General features: G+C 38.0%; 2 protein-coding genes across 4 annotated transcripts in view; one reads left to right on the plus strand and one right to left on the minus strand.

Moving 5' to 3' along the window:
* Positions 1-1,513: 1,513 nt before the first annotated feature.
* Positions 1,514-5,016, plus strand: LOC109102407 (SH2 domain-containing protein 1A-like). Its single transcript, XM_019115762.2, has 3 exons — positions 1,514-1,740; positions 3,120-3,183; positions 4,197-5,016. Exons 1-3 carry the CDS (start codon positions 1,604-1,606, stop codon positions 4,314-4,316), a joined length of 321 nt encoding a protein of 106 aa, XP_018971307.1. The 5' UTR covers positions 1,514-1,603; the 3' UTR covers positions 4,317-5,016.
* A 1,558-nt stretch (positions 5,017-6,574) lies between these two features.
* The window catches only part of LOC109102647 (teneurin-1-like), a 138,227-nt gene continuing 125,298 nt past the window's right edge, over positions 6,575-19,503 (minus strand). For all 3 annotated transcript variants that reach the window (XM_042723704.1, XM_042723702.1, XM_042723703.1), the window contains exons 26-33: positions 17,573-17,745; positions 16,283-16,542; positions 13,442-13,732; positions 12,087-12,477; positions 10,019-11,239; positions 8,679-8,821; positions 7,403-8,160; positions 6,575-7,149 (exon numbers count right to left, since the gene is read on the minus strand). In XM_042723704.1, the coding sequence (XP_042579638.1) occupies positions 7,077-7,149; positions 7,403-8,160; positions 8,679-8,821; positions 10,019-11,239; positions 12,087-12,477; positions 13,442-13,732; positions 16,283-16,542; positions 17,573-17,745 (3,310 nt within the window). In that variant the 3' untranslated portion in view covers positions 6,575-7,076. The remainder of the gene's footprint in view (positions 7,150-7,402; positions 8,161-8,678; positions 8,822-10,018; positions 11,240-12,086; positions 12,478-13,441; positions 13,733-16,282; positions 16,543-17,572; positions 17,746-19,503) is intronic.

The following is a 19,503-nucleotide window of genomic DNA, read 5'->3' on the forward strand; positions in this document are numbered from 1 at the left end:
TTGAATTCAATATTTAAAACAATTTAAAGAAACAAGACATTAAACTCTTATGAAAAGGAAGTGCACTTAAGTATACTTTAAAGGAAATAAGGAAATATAAGGAAATAATATACTTTAAAAGAACACACTTAAGTACAAATTAAATGTAATGCTTTTGCTGCTTAAGTACAATGTATTTGTAATTAATTTCAAATGTATCGCATTTTAAAGTGATATTAAATGCATTAAGTTGAACTTTTGAGTAATTTGTTAAACCACTTAAGTGGGACTTATGTACATCTTTATATGTACTTTCATAATTGCTTCTAGTATCTTTAAAATATGGTTAAAGTGTACCACTAATGTACTGACAAGCAATTAATGTGAACTCAAATATAGGCTACTTTAATATCAGTTAACAATCCACTTAAGTGTGAATTAAGTGCACTGTTTCCGACCACCTAAATGCATATTATTTGTAATTGATTTCAAATATATTACAGTTTAAAATGACATCAAATGCATTTAGTTAAACATTTGAGGGATATTTTTGAACCACTGAAGTGGGACTTTCATATATTTTATATGTACTTTGAAATATGAGAAAAATAAAAATGAGTCATTTATTTTAAAATATTTATTTAATAAATTTTTTTTCAAAAAAACCCTACTATTTTTTTAAAAGCTTTTTGAATCATGGGGACATATGCAGTGTCCTCATAAACCAGCTTCACATTGTAATACCTCTGTCATACCCACAAATGTGTGTCTTCATAAACAACCCAAACCAGTGCAAACACACACATACACTTTTATAAGTTGGAAAATCTAAATGTTCATTGTTGAATTTAAATTAGCTCTGTAGGCCTAGTTCACGGCTAAATAAGTTATATTTTGTCTATGTATTATACGTCTTGAACTAAACCAGGAAAGAATATTACTATTCATTCTATAGCTGTATAATGCATGTAAATTCTACTTATCAATAAAATAGTGTGTTAATGTCTTCATTAATTCTAAAATGAGGCTACAAGGCTCGATTGCATCATTATAACGGGGCTGCAGCGCCCCCGCGTGGACTCTGTGTTCTAGTGCAGCATCTCACACTCATAATGGAGGAAAGTGCGATTGGATAAATGAGTAAAAAATACTTAAATTATCCAATTCAGTAGTTTGAAAATGTGTTTCATGAGGTCATATGTTGCTATAAAATATGATTTTAAAATGTGAGAATAAAACTAAGGAAATTAAAGTTGCTAGGAGTAGGAGTGTTTTCATGCAGTAATAAATAACAAATGCAATGTGTTTATGTAGTTCTTAATGCAGACAAACTAATTCATCTATATGTAGAAAAATCCTTATAAAGTATCAGGAGTTAGTACAATAAAACTGCTCTTTAAGGAAATCTTTCTCGAACTAATAACACATATAATATTACCGAGATTTAAAGTGTTTTGTTTATATTAATATTTTTACTATACGAACAGCATAACATTCAAAAGATATCTGCAGCTGATGCTAGATGAGTTACATTCACTCAAAGCTTCTCTTGACTTCCTTTACCGCTAGGTCACCTCTTGTGGTGTCTGTGTGTGAGAGTGATTGCTAGAGACAGTGAGACAGAATGGAGGATCTGGCAGAGTATCACGGGCGCATCAGCAAGAGGCAAGCAGAAGAGATCCTGAATGAAGCGGGCAGAGACGGCAGCTATCTGATCAGAGACAGCGCGAGCGCAGCGGGCTCTTACTGCGTGTGTGTGCTGTGAGTCACATTACTGCATTTGTGTTCTTTGATGTGTAGCAATCTGTACCACAGTGCAGTGGTTCTCATGTAGTGGGTTATTGTGACTAAAAATGTGTTGGTGTCTGGTCTGATTTTGGTTTTGGGATAGCGGGGAAAAACGATGTTAAATACAAATAATAAAATGCAATTAACTCTATAATTGTACATGGTTAGACAACATTAATGGATAAAATTATTTCCGTTTTTGATATCGAAATTTTTGTGCCAACTGCATGGACAGATCGCTTCCATGCTCGGAATAATAATAATCTGCCATATGGTAAAAATATCAATACTAGTTTGCAGTTTGTGACAGGGAACACACAACTCATCTGCAATAAGGATAAACATGGCTTGTGTCATTCAGAATGAGCACTGAATTTTAATTTTAGTACGAAAAATAGTTTTGTTGCTTTGTCACTTCTGAAAACCACGCGAGAACCACTGTACCGTTTGTGCCACTTTTTTTAGGTACATGTGCAAGTAACTTTAACTGCATGAATGACTAAATTGCATTTTTTTTTTAATTTAGTTTACATGCTGTGATTACCATTACTGATAATGTTACATGTGATGTAATTGATAATGTATTCATTAATGCAAAAATGTAGGCTACCCCTTCAGGGTGAAGACGATGTGAGATATACTGTATAATCCTACAGTCCCTCTATTACACAGCTACTCAAATCAAATCAATACATATGGACATAAAATATTGACTTGATTTTAAATAATTGTATAATCTTACATGTATAAAACCTAAAAGCTTCTGAACTCTACTACAGAAATACAGTAAGGTTACTTTTTCACTACAATAACTGAGACTCAAGTTGGAGTCATTTGCATTTGTATAAAACAAGAGAGAAGTTGTAGTTGAGTAGATTTGTGTTGTTGTGATAGTAAAGACATATGAAAGTAGTGCCGGATTCATCACCTGGATGAGCGGAGTGACCAGTCAGAATTATGCATACTGAATTGAAGATAATCAGTAGTTCTGCATTGTTTTTAAAATCAAATGTAACATTTTTTCAAGTCTGTTTCATGATCTGCACATATAAATTTAATACCAGATGCCGTTACAGCACAAACCCCTAAAATCTCAAAATAAAGCAGGTATCTCAAATAGTTTACTTTAGTGAGGGGTGTCTGAAGTTTGTCTTTGATGGTGTCTGTGTTTGTGGGTTTTGGAGCAGTCACAAGTGTTGAAGCAAGTTGGAGCTAAAATCTGCAGGACACCGGCCCTCCAGGACTGAGTTTGGAGACCCCAGGCTGGGACACACATTCAACTGCAAAACGGGGTGACTCCAAGTTTAAATACTGTGCTGCGAATAACATTATGACTGTGTGTAAATCTTCAGGTGTGGTGGATGGGTTTACACCTACAGAGTTTTCAAACGAAAGGATGGCCTCTGGACAATAGAGGTACGAATAGATTTTTGGACCTTTGTACTCGAAACCTGAATATACATGTCTTAATATAAACGCATACTTCTGTCTTAGCATATGTTTTGTGTGATGATATTTGGAATACAGTATAGTATGTTTCCTGTGACTACTTCTTGTAGTACATTAATGATACTGATACTTTTAAAACAAGAAGAGCTGCACTAGACTATATGCACAGCAGATGTGTTTTTCTCTTTGTGGTCAATGTGTTGCATGTATTTGTAGCCTCACACCACACAAATTAACAGCCAGAGAATCGCCATGTACATCTGATGTGTTCACTATCACCCACATCTCGTTTTCTACAACCAAGGAAATGGCAGGCTGTGCAACTTGTAAACAGCCCCCCCCCCCATCCCCCGAGATGTTTAGAAACATTTGCATTTTGGTTCATAACCGCAAAAAGTTTGGACTGAAATCCAATCATCCACACTAATTAATGATCAAGTTTCTTATAACATTAGAATGGCCTCATTAAACCCTGTTTTAAACAAGTATTGCCACATTTTATGTCAGTATGTCAATTTATGTCAGTGTGGATAAGCTTTACATTTTATTTGTTTTATCTCCCTTCATTGTGCTTCCTGTAACTGATCAGCATCAACCACCAGCCACATGAGCAAAATGGCCTTGTTTAGGGATCTGTGCCTTTGTGCATATATTTAAATTTACATTTATGCATTTAGCAGACACTTTTATCCAAAGCGACTTACAGTGCATTCAGGCTAACATTTTTAAAAAAATGTATGTTAGTAAATTTAGGTTTAAATTTTTTTGGTAAGTAAATACCTCACAAATATTTATATAAAAGAAAAACTTACACTGACTCAGCGGAAATGGAAGAACCACAAATGTGTACATTTTACGCCATCATTATAATCACTATTAAATTGTACACTTAAAAGTTAAGGCATATCGTTGTTTTTTTTGTTTTTTTTTTAGAGCTCAGGAAGAATGTTTTTGAGAAATTCTTCTCTCTCTCTCTCCAGGTGGCTCCTGGGATGAAGGAAAGGCTCTTTAGGAAAGCCGGCAACCTTATTGCTGCCTTCAAGATCCCAGACCAAGGCATCTCTGTTCCTCTTTTGTATCCTGTAAACAGAGTTAAATGATAGCACACAAGCCAAAACAAACGCATTAGAACAGTTTCTACATTCTGTAAATGTGTGTGAGAGTATCTTCTCTGGGGTCTCTTAATCCAAGGGGTGAACTGGAAATGTTGTAAATGCTGTAAATTGTAAAAATGTTGAAAAGTATATTTAAGTGTATTAGATTCTTGATTTGAAGCAATATGGCTGCTACATTTATAATCAAATAAATACAGAAGCAGCTGCAAATAATCTAGTATATATTAAAGTGCCCCTATTATGGGTAATGAAAGGAAAATCCATAATAGGGGCACTTTAAATAATTGGCCACTCCCTGTTACATTACACACTGTAAACTTCAATTTTTATGTAGATTTTAATTTTAGATTTTTCCTTCAATTTTTTTTTTTTCATAAATAATCATCTCATGTTAGCTATACATTCGGTAATCCTCACTTCAGATAGTATCAGCAACATAGATACAGCCAGTTACAGATCACTACAGAGACAATCAACCCAAGAGAGAAGTAGGCCTTGAACTAAATGTCAGATCTGTTCTTAGTTTGATTGCTATCTTGTTTTCAGTCTAGTAATGAGGGTTTGCTAACCAAGAGTTTCTGTGTAAAACTTGTTTTAGAAAAACTACTTCTGGAGACTGAACAGGAAACAACTGTTTTGTGCTCACATTTTCTCATTAAACTTCATTGTGTCACAATTCCTGCAAGAATACCATCACATTAATATTAAAAACAAATTGGTCTCACGTGTAAGGGAATTTAGAGCCCTTTTGATGTTAAAAATATAACCAACAAAATAATATGCATAATTCACTTTTTCTTTCCAAAACTATTAGCAGAAGATTTTTTTATGATTCTTTAAACTGATTTAAAAATGATTCCTCAGTGTTTGAATGCTCTGCTGGTTTGAGAAACAAACGAGAAGGGGAAAAAAAGGTGCAAATAATGCATATAAAGGAAGTCACAAGTGCTTCAGCTGTCCTGCGCAAATACTCACACACAAAAGAAAGGGTTACATTTGCGGTTTTATTTATAAAAAGGCCACTGCCCAAAGTACTTTGTTTTTAAATAGGCATGTTTAACAAACTGTGTACATAAAGCCTATCCGCCAAATATACACCACAGGAACTTGTTTGGCCAAGGAGAGGACACTGAAGTTTTTTAGTACTTGACTTTTGAGAGAGGAAGGTCATTTGATCATGGAAAAAAAGTTACATATTCCTTTTTCACTTCAGCGATGGTTGTGATAATGACAAAGTTGCAAACTAAGACCAAAAGAAAAATATTTACGCCACATTTTTTTTTCTTTGTGCAACATAATCATACTTCGATTGAAATGAACATCTGCAAAATGTTGGAAACGTAACGTGCCTTCGGAGCACCTCTCACATGAATTTGTTCATATTTGCACACTCTTAAAATTCAGTCTAATGCATTTATCTCTTCACCTTATGTTCAGTGCAAATATATATATATATATATATTTATATATATCTCAGATTAAGATTACAAAGCTTGATGGTACAGCATATCCACAGAATTCACAAGAAAATACATTTACTCCTAATTCTCTCGAGTGTCATGTATAAATAGTCCAGTATCTATAAACAGTCTACAATAGTCCATTAATGATATACAAGTCCATATCAAGAGTCCTACACACAGAACGTCTACCCACAGTGCTGCAGACTTTAATAGTTTGGAAAAGACAAAAATACCGTTTTTCAGTAAGTGATTCTTTCATTTCCCTACATATCTTCCTCCTCAGGCCTCCTACTAGTTTCGAGAGGGATCAGAAAAAAGCAAAAGGACCTGTCAAAGTACTGGAAAAATCCAAACCGTTGGAGCTTTGACACTAGTTTAGAAACCGAAATGACCAACACGTGATGCGAGTTTCACATTAAGTGTACAGCAAAACTGAAAGCAACAGAAAAGAGTGAAATCACATGAGAAATAAAAAAGAGCAGCATATTAACTGTAAACTTGGACATGTTTATATCCTGGGGTCTGTTTACAAGAATTCACCTCGCAGGCTTATTAGCATTCATGTTTTTGGCTTCCGCTAGCCAAACCCCTCCCTGCCAAAATAAATAAATAAATAACAACTAAAATAAAAGAATCAAAAAAGAAATTACTGCATATAACTAAGGCATGTGACGAATACTGAAGTTGAGTATGTACGATATGTCTAAGCCCGTTTCGTGTGATCGTTTCTAGCAGACCAGGAAGGCACAATTTCCACATACATAATATTTTTTGATTTCTACATTTAAAAAAAAAAAAGTTTAACTGTACACTTTTAGCAAAAAAGAACAAATCTGTCTTCCACAGCAGCGGCGTAATTCTCTCAGCTTCGTCAACACTGATTAAGCAGAAACAACACAAGATGGTGGTGAGCTCTTGCCAAGACTCCAAACACTGTGAATCTCTTGCAGCCCAGGGGTTAAGTTTTGTGACAGTTTTGAGTCAGATACTTCTCAAGGACTCCAGAAAGCTGTTGCGATATGACAGTTATTAGAGCTCCGCTGAAAGGTCGGGTTTCTGGAAGGTCATTAGAACTTCTGAGGGCTCTGAAAGCCATCTACGTAAATCCTGGAATGCAGATTGACTGAAAATTTGGAGAGAAACGCTTATCTGAGCTCACAAGGAAACCCCTCAGGTTTGCAAGGTTTAATGCCACAACCAGTTTGAATGATTACTGTACACGCTCAAGTGAGAGAATCAGCATGTGTAGAGATGAAAACTCCTTAATGTATGCCAAGAACAGTCACAGGTGAATCATTCTCTGCACCCTCCGATTGGCAAGCAAGGCTTGTTCTTGTGTAAGAACGGTTAAGCCACTGTAAAACAAAAAAAGACTTTCAACAAAATCTACCTAACGAAACCGAAAAACAGGAATCCAAACTTGCTAAGAGTGCATAAACGAATGCAAAATCAAAAACAATACCATCATTTGTCACATTTTAAAGGCAATAGAGTCTTTCTCGCTTCGTTTGGTTGGGGTTCTAGAAAAAGCTGAAGAGATATGTGGTAGCTTGAAGTGTATAAAGGGGCGTGTAGGCATGTAGAGGTGTGCTGAGGTGCCGCTGTTACCTGCGACCAGTCTCCACATGTCTGATCAGGTGAATGTTGAAGGGGCTGTCTGCTAGCTCAGGGTGTTGTTCAACAGGCAGAGCGTAGAACCCATCGTAGCCTGAGACACGGCCCTCTGCAACCAGCTCATCCTTTTCTTTCTCAGTCCATGGCAAACTTCCGCCCTCCCCCTCCAGGACCCTCTTCTGCTCCCACAGCCACGCCCCCTGCACAGCTCGTATTCGTGCTGCCTCTAGAACGCGTGTACGCTCTTCTTCCGGCATTGCTCCGTAACGAATGTTAAAGCTAAGCGCCCCCTGCTGGAGCACAATGTCAGCGAATCGCCGCATTTCCCCTCCGACCATAGCACTTATCTGGGACACCGAGACGTTTACGCCATTCTCTAACACTCTGACTCCACCTCCGGCTCCACCTCCAGCCACTCCCAGATCTGCCTCCAGTGGGCCGGACTTGGTGAAATAGTGTGTGTCACGCCCCTCCACGGTGAAATGGAGGCCACGCAGGTACATAGCACCATTCAGTACGGCCGCCACACGACGGCTATCCTCGCTCGCCACGCCGATTATCTCAGTCGCCACCACTCCATCACGGATGGCGAATTTTACACCTTTGCCAAAGATTGAAGAAAGGGCGGAGAAAATTGGCCTGCGGCCTTGGCGACCTCCGATTTTCCCATTGGCTGGCGTCATGGGGAGGCGATCCAATGAAATGAAGTTTTTCAAGTGCTTCTGAAGGTCACACTGGATGCCGAGTACAATCTGAGGTGAGGGGAGAGGTTATGAAATAGTTACCATGAGTGTTGTTTGATGCACTAAATTAATTAAAAGAATAGTTTGAACCAACAAATGAACCAGCGCCACTGAACTGAGTCAGTGAGATGAACCGGATAAATGTATTTGGGAACATTTTATTCAGGTTTTGTGACCTGAATCAATCATTTAATTAAAAAGATTTGATTTGTTCACCTATTTGTTCATTTGATTGATTTGTTCATCATGTTCTGACATTGCCGACACTTTCATGAATGTGTCAAGATGATGTCTATCATATGGCTTCAGAAGAGTTGGAACATAAAGCATAAGCATAATATATAGCATAATACTTTTAAGACACTTTTATGGTGCTTTTTGGTCATATTGGAACTTGACAGCCCTAATCCCGTTTAACAAATGATGTCAAATCATTTTTAAGAAAATTTCTTTAAGACTAGACTAAAAAGGAATTCTAAGTAATTGTGTTGGCAATAAATATCGTGCTGTGGGAAACCTCAGCTCACCTTGCTGGTATCCCAGGTTTGTGTGCGGATCTGTGTGGCCATCATCTCATACGTTTGCTCTGTGTTCTCCACCTTTGGTTTGGGGAACCCTGGAACCACATTATGAAGCTGGAACCCAAAGAGCTGCAGCCAGCTACTGATATCTGCACAGAAACAGATGCAAAAATTTTATCATGAAAGCCTTAAAGTTTCAAGTTCAGTTTTAAACATACTGGTCATGGTAAACAACTACATAAGTAACTATTCTACTCGTGTGAATGCAATGAACTACATAAAAGAACAGAAAACACAGACAGGTTTGAGACAGATAACTTCATTTAATGCAGTGTGATTGTGTGATCAAAAACATTTAGCATGAGTCCCCTGGATTCAGTGAGACTTTGTGTGATATATGGAACACACTGACATATTAAACAAATCTTTTTGTTTCGTGGCTCATTTTGCATTCCACAGTACACAAGTAATTAAACAGTTAAAAATAGCAGGGCCACTCTAAAATGGAGTTGACCCTGTGTTATGGAGATCTTGGTGTAATGCCAACATAGCCTCGAGCAATACACTTGACCCTAGTTAACTTGAGGGAGACCTTCCTAGTAATTAGTCTACAGCAAGTTGCTTCGGCTCTAACTAATGAATCTCAGCTCTGCCATGTGCTATTTCTCTGCTGTTCATTTTACCTTAGGGAAATGTCACTGGCACAAAAGCACAATCACAGCTCACAAAGCCAAACCTAAAGCATGACATTTGTTTCACCTGACTGACTGTCATTCCCCCTTCTTTTTATTTCAACACAAACTAAAAGTGAATCTGTTGGACACTCCAAATTAAAGTGTGTAGCCAGTTAGGGAAAAGATTCCCTGAAGATTTTTATTCTGTTTTTTATTAAAGCTAACTTTAGCACAGTAAACCTAGTAAATACAAAGTGGACAATTTAAAGGGATAGTTCAGCCAAAAATGAAAATTCAGTCATGAATTACTCACCCTCATGTCGTTCCAAAACCCGTAAGACCTTCATTCATCTTCGGAACATAAACTAAGATATTTCTGATGAAATCTGAGAGCTTTCTGACCCTCCGTAGGCAGCAATCACATTAACCACTAATGTCACATGGATGATTTTAAGGATGTCCTTACTACCTTTCTGGGCCTTGAATGTGGTAGTTGCGTTGCTGTTTATGCATGGTCGGAAAGCTCTCGGATTTCATCAAAAATATCTTAATTTGTGTTCTGAAGATGAATGAAAGTCTTGTGGGTGTGGAACGACACGAGAGTGAGTAATTAATGACAAAATGTCATTTTTGGGTGAACTATCCCTTTAATGTTTACAAAACAAAACTTACCAGTTGTGAACTTGGTTACATCCTGTAGCTCTCCCAGAGGATAGTTGTTCCTAAATGCATACAAATTAAATGGTTTGGGATTCACACTCAGCTCTGCCCACAATTCATGATTGGGTGTCGTCCATCTTCCAGCTACCACATCATAGTCACGTCGACCGAGATGCACCAACCGTGTGAAAGAGTCATAAAGGCCACCCTGAAATCCGAAGATGAGTGGAAAGGTGGGATTGGAATCTCTGTAAACATCTCCGTAGGGTGTGTACCGAATTTCCTTCACCACATGGCCACGGCTACTGAAAATCGCAAGAGGCGTTCCGGCATTGTCACATGCTATGTAGAATTCCTCGCCGCTGCTCATCTCCATTGCGATGAGGTGTCCCTGAAGGTCGTAATAGAGGGAGGTGATCTCTGAACTACTGTGGTTGTATAGGTGCGTCACCCGTGTCGGTTCCGTCAAATCAGCGTAGAAGAACTGCAGCTGTGATCCATCACTGTTGCGGCTGGCCACTCTCCTCCCGAGCCCATCGTAACGGTACCACACCCTCTGTCCACTGTCCCGGTCGTAGGCACCCAAAAGAAGTCCATTCGAACCATAATCAAAAAGCAGGTTGTCTCGGAGGCGCAAGAACCCATCCTCATCAGTGCGGTACTGGATCTCTCCAAGGCGCGTGATCCGGTCGCGGAGATCGTAGCGTAGCGGTGTCAAACGGGCACTGTTACCGTGACTCAGCAAGTTGATGTTTCCGTTTAGGTCATAGCTGTAACGCCACTGTGGCCGGTCGTTTATGGCGACTGTTTGCAACTGCCCATCCGCATCATACTCGTACGCATACCGCGTGATGTTGTTGTCCACGCCAATGCGAATATCGCAATTTGTGACGCGTCCCATGCTGTCGTACTGCAGCGTCATCCAGTAGGCAATGGCTTTCAGAATCTCGTACTGAACCTCGATCACTTGCCCGTCTGGGTTGAAGATTTTAGTGTGCTTCATTGCATGCGTGGTGATGACCTGGTTCAGGTCGTAGTTGATAACGCTGAACTTTCCAAACTGCTCGATTCGTCCCGACACATCCACGTAGCGGTAGAGGTCAATCGGAAGTGGCGTTTCGTTGATCATCGCTTGCATGCTGGTGACCCTGAAGTTGTTGTAGCTGTAGTCGAAGCGAGCATTTACCAGTCCTTCTTCACTGAAACGATATATTTGTCTACTCACCAGAGGACCTGAATCCGAGAAATAGAGAGAGAATGAGAAGTTAGCAGAGAGCCACAGAGGTGAGGTAAAACATGAGCCAGCTTTGCCACAGCGTGAGATAGAATGAACTCTCCCACTGTCAGACGACTGATTGTGATTCAAAGCGCTTTTAGATCAGCCAAGCAGGAGGCAAGTGCAAGTGAAGTGACAAAAGGAAGATTAAACGTCAGCCTGTGTGTTTATTGGTGCAAGAGTATAACCTGTTTACCTGTCCAACCGCTCACCCATCTCACTTGTCTCTCTGTCTCATGGGATTATCACCTCACCTGTTTATTTGCGCAAAGATGCCATGGTGCTACCTGTCTGTCTGTGCTAAAAGATCTAACCATTTTGCCTAGTTACTGGCTATAGCAAAACTTGTTATATATATGTGGAAAAAAATCTAATTACCTGGCTTTCTGTCAATTAGGGCTGACATTATGTATAATGTGATAGCAGAAATGTTTCAGCCGGTAAAGATTGTACTACACCATTTACACTGTGGCAGATATCTTTGCGTAGCTATTAGTGTATGTCCTTTTTAATGTATTCAAACCAAAAAAGGCACCACATGGTTATTAAAATAGAGACCACTTTTTGTTGAATTTACAGCAAAAATAATTATAGCATAATTAAGTATAGGAATTGTAAAGCATTCAATAATTCTTTTAGGAAAGAAATATTTTGAGAAAAATTGTAATTCCATTAACCATATGATAGCATCATTTTAATTAAAACTAAACACCCAGTCAGTTTGATTCACTAAATGAATTAACTAAATGAATTATTGACCCAAAGAAGTCTTTGGGTGGAAACATTTGTGTCAAAGTGTTGTACCTGTTTGTCTGTAGCGGATGGTGCAAACAAATCCTTCATGCATCAGGTGGATGGTTTTAACAGCACCTGTTGCCTCGTCGTAGGTGAAGGTAACAACTGTTGAGTCATAGAGGATCTCAGCCAGCCGGGCCACTCGGCTGTATTTGTAGATCACATGCCTGCCTGTGCCCAGGTACAGACTCTGGAGCAGGCGCCCATCGTGAGCATAGTCCTGCGTGAAGCTGGAGGTGGGCGAGTCGGGTGGGGTGTAGGTGTTTCGGTAGTAGCCCACAGATAGAGAGGTCTGCAGGCTGTGTCTCACCATGCTGGGGAGGGTGACCGACAGCAGACAGTCTGTCTGATCGTACTCGAACGTATAGCGGCGCTGACTGTGTAACAACAGCTGGACAGACTGAGAGAAGGAGAAGAACCCGGGGAAAAAGACAGAGAGAGGCCATTCAGATTACATTTAAATGTACCAGTTGGCAGGTGAATCATCACATTAAACCCCAAAATCAAAAAAACACAAACAAAATCAAATTATGTTTTGCTTCAAAAACAACATTTTCATAACCATAAAGCATCCTGGCATTTCTTTTGTGATTCCCATTTTTTCTGAACAAAAAACAAACAAACAAAAAACTGAAAATTAAATCCAATAAAATTAATTCTAAATAAACACTTGTTAAACAATTTTCAACAAATACAATTTAATTATTAAATTTAATATTAATATATTTTTTCATTATAGTTAAGAGAATGAGAATTTTTTTTTTCCACCATGCTAATGATAATTAGGGCACTTGTCATAAAAATTATGTTAGAATGCAAAATAAATAAATAAATAGGCTTCAAAATACTAACATAATTAAAAAAAAAAAAATCTGGTTTCTTTCATCTCATTTTGGGGTCAAATATGACCTGGACATGTTCTTGCCAGGGTTTTGAATAGTAGAACCGGGAAATAAAAAAAAAGATGAGAAAGACCATTGAGACTTAAACATGTTGGCTGGTGAATCTCAAGAAAAAAATGTCACATTGAACCCTAAAATCAAAAGAACAATGAAGAAACATACAAAATCAAATTTTCTTTTGCTTAAAAAAAGACAATCAATTTTTTAAGTAAATAAATAGATAGATAAATGAATTAATAATAATTATTTTTAAGATTTTTATTTGTTAAATATTATTTTTACAAATGTAAAATATTAACATTGCTTATAAATGAATGAATGAATAAATAAACACACAAGTTATGATTTCGTACATCCCATTTTTGGTGACAAATACGACCTAGCCATGTTCTTAACAGGGTTTTTTTTGAGATTCACACAGGCGTAGTTGCAGCTCTCACACACACGCAGTACTGTACACACCTTCTCCAGAAAAGTGTAGCTCCAGATCTTTCCATTGGCCCAGGTCCGTGTGATGATGCGTCCGTTATCGTAGTCTCTGCGCTCGGTCCAGTTGCCTCTCTGTATGCTGGTGACCAGACCTTCGCTCGAGTACGTTACTCGCACCTGATTGTATTTACTGGGAGACCAGAGCACAGGCCTGCCCTTGTCATCGTACTGAACCCGCAGGGTAAACTTGCGATGGTCATCGTATATCTTCCCGACCCGACTCTCTTGACTATAATCTATAGACAACACGTTCCTGTTGTGAGCCTAAGCGAGAGAAGGGGATGAGAAAGAAGGCAAAACTTATGATCTTATTATAACGGAGTATACAGAAACATGTGTGCAATAAAACTGCCAATAAAAGAAGAAGATTTCTTTCTCAGGGGCACAGAGGGAGACAGGGTTGCTGTTAGAGCCAACGTTATTCAGCAGATACATCAATGAATTGACAACGAATCTGGAACAGTTTGAAGCTCCTGATTTCACTCTGTGATTCCGAGATCAAATTCCAGCTCTATGCAGATGAATCGCTTCGGCCGTCTCCCACTGAAAGAGGCTCCCGCAGAGTCCAGACCTTCAAGAAGATTTTGCTCCCATAAAAAGATAATGTCCCGTAGAGAGGCCTGTTAGAATTCGGCTGAATATATTAGAATCAGTAATTTAGCCGGCTGCCCTTTACGGCAGCGAGGTGTGGTGTCCACTAACAAATTAGAAATTAGGCAAATGGGAAAAACATCCAGCTGAATCCTTGCATGCAATGTTCGGTAAAAAATATCTTAAAAGTAAATGGGAACACCGCAAGTTACACATACTGGGTGGAATTAGGCCAATAACATTAATTCAGTGATGCCCATATCATTATAAAACCCTGCAATGAGAAGAGAACTCAGAACCCTCGCTGAGCTGGTCCTGAGCTTTAAAATTAATTGTACTAAAATACACATGCCCCCTGCGATCAGAGTAATTCTGTGAGCCTAATTAGAATAAACTAAATTACAAACACAAGCAAAACATGCTCATATCACATTAGGAAACCCAAACAAACGTGAAATGCAATGCTGTCTGGCCCTAAAAATACTGCACTATGACAGACTTTTTGTGCTGGCTTCAACCCAACTAGTATAGTTAGAACTTCCATCTTCTTGAAGTTGGACTTCCAACTTGGAATAATCCATATCTGACTTTGAAAGAAATAAAGCACTGTCCACTGTATCAGAAATATACTTTATACAGTATATATATTATAAAACACCTCAGGTCAGGTTCAAGGAGCACTGTGTACCGGCTCCACATTGTGTCTTTGCCTGTCACTGTATGAGGGACAGTGAGAAAATGGAATTTTTGCATTAATTTTGATTAATTTTACATTAATCTACTTTTAGATTTTTTAGTTACTTTTTAAAAATTAATCTACTTTTACTTTTTTTAGTTACTGCTGGAAGTGTAGGACATCTAGGTGTGAGATGGGCATCAATGGTCAGAATATTATAGACAAAAGAATAACGATTAGCAGCAGTTCAGAGTCAAGTATCATGTTTGCAATACAAAAGAACCATAATCAGTCCTCTATGGGAAGTGTGAATGTCTCGTAGTTTGAAAACTTTAGCATGATGTGGAAAAAAAATATTAGTGTTCATTTCTTTTTTGAAACTGGATAAATCTCTTGCCTGACCTCCGTTGAATGAGAAAGGAACCAAGAAAAAAAAAATTGCACATCAAAGAAGGTGGAGTTTGAGAACACACCCACCGATTGCATAACCCCCACGGACCAATAGAAGCTCAAAGGTGTTTAGGAGCCAAAACAAACTCCCCAGAAAGTTCGCTTTGGTCAGCTGTTTCGAACTGCCGAAATTAACTCAAAACAAACTTCGAAATTATGTCATATAAGTTCGTTCTTCAAATTATTTTTAGGCTGTGCAGTGCCTATAACATGGTGTATATTAGAGAGTGTAGCAATGCAGTGTATTTCTTCCATTTGCACTACAGCAAAGTCCCTTTAAGGAAAGTCAGTTAACTTTGTGTCCATCTTGTTCACATCCTGGCAGGTATTAGTACTCAGGAAAGTATTCTTGAATGGGAAAAGACCGAAATACAAAACTATTTTTCAAGCTTAAGTTTTAATAACATTTTAAATCGTCAATAAAAAATATCAAGTGTTTGACTTCTGTCAGAGCTTTCTCCCACCTTTTAGAAAGAATATCAAATAAATAAGGTTTGCTTTAATGTAGGGTATCAAACAAAATCATGCAATTAAAGCTTAAAGTACAATGGTGTTAATTAAAGCGCAGTGTAGCGCCATTATAAGAAATATGCGGAGGCAGAGATAAGATTAGTCCTCTTCATTTAGAACGACCCAGGTTCAATTCCAAAGCTGGAATAAATGAATTTATCTTTTAATAAATTAAGAAAGAACACAATACTTTGGAAGTAGATGAATAATGGGAGTCGCGATCTCATTTGGTTCCATTTTAGTTGACTTGACCTCAGTGATGAATGCTGCATTTGCTGTGACAGCTCCACTTGAATCTAATCACGCATTAACTACTACTGTTAACATAACCTAAAAAACCCGACTGTTCAGCACAAAGGTGAACACAAAATAATGACTGTATTTTAAGTCTAAGAACAATCCTAAATTAACAACGATTTCTAATTTTACTCTCTTTTTCCGTAAACACCTCACAGAACAATGTGTGATACACTAAGAAAAATCATATTGCGCTCCTGTGCATTACATGCTATACCCTGGTCACCCCACCCAGAAAACATAATTTTCTCAGTCTGCATTCATATGCTGCGTGTGTGTCTGTGTATTACCCTCAGTCTCCGTTCATATGCTGTGTAATTCCCTTTGGCCTGTTCGCGTCTCTGTCTCCACTCTATCAGGCTGTGAGCTGGTTCCCCCGGCAACGTGATGTTACACCTTCCGACTGTGGGATGGACGAGGCCTGACGACGCTCCCGGCAACAGCCCGAATGAGACGGTTGGTTCAGTACTGAGAGTAACGTCCATCCCGCTGGCATATGTCACCCACAAAGAGCCATCATCTCTAACGCCATACACACTAACAGAGTGAGCTGGATAGAGAGAAACAGCTTCATAAGATTTAAATGCACTACATTAATTACATGAAAACAGGGGTGGCCAAAACCTTATACAATACAAGTCATTTTATTTCACGGTAACAATATATATCTCAATATAGTTATTTTTGCTTTAAATAGCATCTTTATGATGTCAAAATTTTTGAAAATGTCATAATTATTGTCACCAGTGTCAATATCACAAAAAAATTGACTAAATGAAAAAAATAAAAAAAATAAAAACGAAAAAAAGGTAATTGACGACAAATAAACAGTCAGCGATTAAGAATAAGAAACTAATTACAAGCAATAGGACAAAAGTACAAATAAATAAGAAATGCTACATACATTGTATAAAGTATTCAAATGCATAAAACAATGCATATTCTTCACTGTGTAAATTCTTCTTATTACAGTTACAAAAGTGATTTAGTCAAGAGCAGTCAGAAATTTTCTCTCTTTTGTTGTTTGATTAACATGAATGACAGACAGCAGAAATATTAGACTGCTGTCACTTTAAGAGCTGCCCAGATCTAATATATTGTGTTTTCTTTCTCAGCTGTTTGCTTTCACTTAAGACCTAAATTACTGCATTTATGAGGATACTTGCCAAGACGGGCATTTTGACACTTACAAGTGTTTGTATTTAACCGTTCAAGGCCTATAAAGTGGCAAAAAATAACTCTGTTCAATACTCCCATTCTCTATGAGCACCGTCTTCACCTGTATGCTCCTCTCAGACAGCGCTCACAGACAGTGCGTACATATTGCGAAATTAGTTCTCTTTCACAGCTGATTGCATTTCAGCAGTTTAAAATCACTTATTTTTAAACACATGACAATAGTCCAAAATCTGTGCCGGTTGAAAAATTTCTACCAGTTAATATCGCCCAACCCTACATGGAATAATGACAGAATTAAAAAAAATTTTTTTGGCTGAGGTGTTCAAATATTTTTTGGGGCCACTGAATTTGACATTACGACAAAAACGAATCTGTAGATTCACACACATACACTCTCTCACCTTGTCGAAGTGTGTAGATGGTGTTATCCGCAGAGTGGTTTGTAATTATAATAAAGTTTTCTCTGTTCGAGACAGTGGCTTCCACTCTGACAGCTTTCTCCATGTTTCCATGGAAACTGCTGACCTCTCCAGTCGGCAAGGTCACGTTGATGAGGTGTCCATCAGAGTTATACCTGCTCATAAACACACTTTCTGTTAGTTTGTGTGTGTGTGTCTGAGAGAGAAGACTGTATTAAAGTTTAAATGAATGAGCGTAAATGCATGTGCATGTAAGGGAGTTTAAAGGGGTCATATCATGCATTTTTTATCATTTTATTCCCCCCCGATGACATTTGAAACGCTAGTCAAGGTTCCGTGTGTCATAATTTAGTTTTTCATGACAATTTTCTATTCTCTCCCTGACCCTTACAACAGCAGTAAACAGGCTGTTTTTTGCTGCCGTGCCTTTAAGACCTCTTCGCATGTGAAATGAGAAACAAGGCTTTGCTTCACTTACATGCGGCCTGGGTTTGCTGTTGGGTCCAATATAGTTCATGCTGCTGAATTCTTCAATAACGGCTTCTTTGCAAAGACTGAATTACTTTGTGACAGGATCATAAAACAATCCACTGAAATGTGCTGAACTGTGAAGGTGGAACTGAAATTATCAGAGACCTTGTTAAAAATAAACTTGAGTCACACTTTCCTGCAGTTACAATCTAAAGGATGTTTTTATTGTTAGTTATACACAAATTGGAACATCAGTATCTTTTCTTTTAAGTGTCTATTTTGGTTCTTCATTGTTTCTTTTCTGATTCGTCCTTGTTATGTTATGGTGTGCAGGTTATATAATGTATAATTAATGTACTAATGACCAGTGTTGGGGGTAATGCATTACAAATAACTTGGGTTATGTAATCTGATTTCTTTTTTAAAGTAACTAGTAAAGTAATGCATTTAGGTGGAAATATCTGAGTTACTTTTTCAAAAAAGTAATGCCAGTTACTTTTTTCCTATGTATTGACTGACAGCTCTCCTGTCCGCATGTTGAGAGATATCGGGAGTAAGTGCAGGGGCGTTGTATGTGAACATGATGTTACTGTAGTTCTTGACTAAATATGAACATGGATTTACTCATCCCATCTGCACAAAAACAGATTTAGCATTCCTCAAAATGAATAAAAACAATCAAATGCAAACTCAGAATATTACACAAACCTGCAATAATTAAATATGTTAAATAAGACAAATATCGTTTATGTATTAAATCCTATTTTATTAACCAGGGTCTTTGCTACTGACCTTCAATAATCCAATTCAATCTTATTTAGCAAAAATTACACATTTGTGTTTTATTTTTGTTATTTCGGAATTGTGTCAATCCTGCATCATATTCTTCATGCAATTTGTTTGAGCTTTTACATTTTTTTAAAATAACTTTTTTATATTAAATAACAAGCAAGCCCTGCCCAGATTTAAAAAGTAACTAAAAAAAAGTAATGTAATGCATTACTTTCCATAAACAGTTACATAATTAATTTACGTACACTGAACAAAATTACAAATGCAACACTTTTGTTTTTGACCCCATTTTTCATGAGCTAAACTCAAAGATCTATACATTTTTCTATCTACACAAAAGGCCTATTTTTCTCAAATATTAAATCCAGCACATCCAGCATCTTCACCTCCAACATCGTCTGAGACCAGTCACCCGGACAGCTGCTGCAACAATCGGTCTGCATAACCAAAGAATTTCTGCACAAACTGTCAGAAACCGTCTCGGGGAAGCTCATCTGCATGCTCGTCATCCTCATCAGGGTCTTGACCTGACTGCAGTTTGTCGTCATAACCGTGTGCTCACATTCGATGGCGTCTGGCACTTTGGAGAGGTGTTCTCTTTACGGATGAATCCTGGTTTTCACTGTACAGGGCAGATGGCAGACAGCGTG

The sequence above is a fragment of the Cyprinus carpio genome, chromosome B5 (assembly GCF_018340385.1).
Source record: "Cyprinus carpio isolate SPL01 chromosome B5, ASM1834038v1, whole genome shotgun sequence".
Lineage (NCBI taxonomy): Eukaryota > Metazoa > Chordata > Actinopteri > Cypriniformes > Cyprinidae > Cyprinus > Cyprinus carpio.